We start from the raw sequence: 2942 nt of genomic DNA, 5'->3' as shown, positions 1-2942 counted from the left end.
TACCTGACTGTGCTCACCACCCCTGCTGGATGCTGCAGCCCATCCCTGGGAGGGGTGGTAAGGATATCTTCTAGGTGGACATCCTGGAGCACCTGATCCCCTTTGAGGAGGAGGCCTGTCCAGGCTGGGCTCTCGAGAGGAAGGTGGCCAAGACACCTGTACATGGTGACACTGTCCAGTCACCACTGCTTCCTGGACATGCCCATCTGGTTCTGTCTCAATCAGCCCCACCCTGGGATGTGCTGCAAACTTGGTGCAGGTCGGGGGGCCGGGACACCCCTCATGTGGTGCTGCTCTGGACTCAGCATGAGTCTCCAGGACCTTGACCTTTACAGTAAAATGGTGTCACCACTCGTTTTGGCCCTGCTGGGTCTGGGTGGTTGAGAGAAATGTGTTGTTAGGAAACCAGTCAGTGTTTTTCCCTCTATGTTCTGGTCCAATCTCCCCGATGTTGGAACAGTGACCAGGGGGTGATGGGGAAGGCTGGGGGCTGGGCTGAGCATGAGCAGCCGGTGAGGCCTTTGGCAGGCAGAGAGGCCCAGTGGCCCTGAAACAGGATGCGGTGTGTCCTTGCAGGTGACCCTTGCCCTACTGTAAAGTGTCCCTTGGGTCACAAAGTGTGTGAGTTGGTTACAGTGTCTGGCCATTCCTGATCCAAAGACAGGCTCCTAAATACAGCTGTGAGAGCAGAATGACAAGGGCTAGTGTTCACCTTGTGGAAACCTTGTACTTGTTTTTGGGTTCGGGGTCATGTGCTTACAAGGCCCTTGGCTGGTGGGGTGACCCTGCTTTCTGGTGGGCCTCTTGGGGAGGCCCTTGGATCAGGAGCTGGAGACAGATGCTCAGCTGCTAACCAGAAACTTGTGGCATCATCAGGGGACCCAGGAGGAGCCCCTTCTGCTTCAGGGTACATGACTCATTAAAGGTGATGCCCCCATGGTCAGGAGCCAGACTGGCACTTCTGCTGTGTGTCAGGCAAGGCCCAGGGACCAGCCCATCCTGGGCTGGCCTCAGCGCTCTGCTTGGGAGCCACACTCTTGGCTGAGGGTGTGAAACGCTGCTGCTTCAGATGAAAAGGGACCATGGGGACTGGACTGAGGCCTGCCTGGGGCGTGGGCTTCCAGCCTCATCTGGCTCACCCAATGCCGTGTGTGAATAGCATGGACAGATAGAAAGAACACAGACTCGCAGTTCTCATTCGATTCTTTATTTACTCCTTTGGAGTTTTGCTATACTTTATTAGACCCAGAAATATATTTTTGATTACAAGAGAGTGCTTTTGAGTGTCATTGGGGTCCTGGCAGCTCAGGGATTGGGGTTGTTCTTGAACTGCTCACAGAGGGCACATTTGTAATCTGAGGACTCCTACTGCTCCTCCTCTGCCTCTGTTGCTGCTGCTGCTGCTGCTGCTAAGTCTCTTCAGTCGTGTCTGACTCTGTGCGACCCCATGGACGGCAGCCTATCAGGCTCCCCTGTCCCTGGGATTCTCCGGGCAAGAACACTGGAGTGGGTTGCCATTTCCTTCTCCAATGCATGAAAGTGAAAAGCAAAAGTGAAGTCACTCAGTCGTGTCTGACTCTTATCGACCCCATGGACTGTAGCCCACCAGGCTCCTCCATCCATGGGATTTTCCAGGCAAGAGTACTGGAATGGGGTGCCATTGAGTGCCTCAGAGGCCTCATCTTGGGCCACAACTGAAACAGCCGCCATCATTACGGAAAAATAGGTGTACATAGTCATCATTGAACCATAACCTGGGTACCCTGGGGGGCTCTTGGGCAGTTACCCTGAGGTGTCCCTTCCAGCAGTAGCCAGAGATACAGATGTGGCGTTACTGGACATGCCCTCACCACTGAGGCCGTCCTGCTCACTGGGGAGATGGTTTGCTCCAGCCTGCAAGGCTACACTGCCCATAAACCAAAGGCCACAGAACGCAAATGAGAACTGGCCAGGGATTCCTTGAGCAGCTGGCATTCTCTCCTGGGCCTTCTTGTCAGCCTCTTGGGTGGACTCATGATGGAATCGAGGAAAGTGTCTGGTCGCCACTGCATGCTTCTTTCTCTTTGGGCTCGTTGTTGTGCTGGTGATGAGCTAAGCAGTTGTTCTGGGGTTGTCTTTCCACTGGATGTTCTGTAGGAGGAGAGGCTCTCTGAAAGTTGGAGTTGCGATAGATCTAAAAGGAAATGAATCACTTTAGCCATCTTTGGGGAGAATAGCTGTTCCTCACTGCCCTCCTTCCCACCACCGTCCCAGCCTTGCTAACTATGAAGACAAGGTCTCTTCATTCCTGGCAGGTTATGAGGCCCAAGCAAGGGCTCTCCCTAGATCTCCCCTGGGGCCAGCCTCAGTTGAGGTGTTACTGATGGTCCCTGACATCAACTGGCCTCTCAAGGTCTGGAGTCACCCCTGTGGGTCCTAAGGGGATTCGTGGAACATGATAAGCCCTGCTTTCTCCTCTTTCCTTAACTACCATCTCACGAGAAAAAATTCTAAGAAATGAAACCTGTCCAGCACTTGGGTCATCAAGTCTAGTCTCCCCGGAAGGGCTTTCTATATTACTATCATCTTCTTCTTCCCTGAAGAGTGACCCAGAGGGCGGATGTTACTGAACCCTTACAGGTTCAGTTCACGGATGAAGCTTTTGATGCTGTCTGTCTCAAAGATGCTGTTTGTACCTCTGTGCTGAAGGACCTCCTTCTGGAAGAGATCTGCTTGGATGACCACCGTGTCTCCCTTCTTGTTCCAGTGCACAGAGGTGAAGGCTGCATCCTCCATGATCATCCGGAGCTTCCTGGGGAAGGACAGCCTGAGGACGGGGTTGTTCTCTTTCTTGTTGACTGTTTCTGGGTTTGGGCCCTGTGGAGGGGCGGGTTGTCTTGGGAGCCCAAATCTAGGCTCTCAGGTGGTCACCCTGCTTTGCCAAAACCTCCTCTGAATACACA

At 53.5% G+C, this 2942-nt stretch overlaps 1 protein-coding gene and 1 pseudogene across 1 annotated transcript in view; one reads left to right on the top strand and one right to left on the bottom strand.

Annotated features, from left to right (window-relative positions):
• LOC104998684 (protein CXorf40A-like) overlaps positions 1 to 74 on the top strand; it is a gene marked incomplete at its 5' end in the record, with an annotated part of 1270 nt that extends 1196 nt beyond the window's left edge. The window contains one exon of the mRNA XM_010854043.1: positions 3 to 74. Within this exon, the coding sequence (XP_010852345.1) occupies positions 3 to 74 (72 nt within the window). The remainder of the gene's footprint in view (positions 1 to 2) is intronic.
• A 1231-nt stretch (positions 75 to 1305) lies between these two features.
• Positions 1306 to 2856, bottom strand: LOC104998618 (annotated as a pseudogene).
• Positions 2857 to 2942: the final 86 nt, after the last annotated feature.

The sequence above is a fragment of the Bison bison genome, unplaced genomic scaffold (genome assembly GCF_000754665.1).
Source record: "Bison bison bison isolate TAMUID 2011002044 unplaced genomic scaffold, Bison_UMD1.0 scf7180017525419, whole genome shotgun sequence".
In the NCBI taxonomy this organism is placed as follows: Eukaryota; Metazoa; Chordata; class Mammalia; order Artiodactyla; family Bovidae; genus Bison; species Bison bison.
This window is presented reverse-complemented; position numbering and strand designations above follow the sequence as displayed.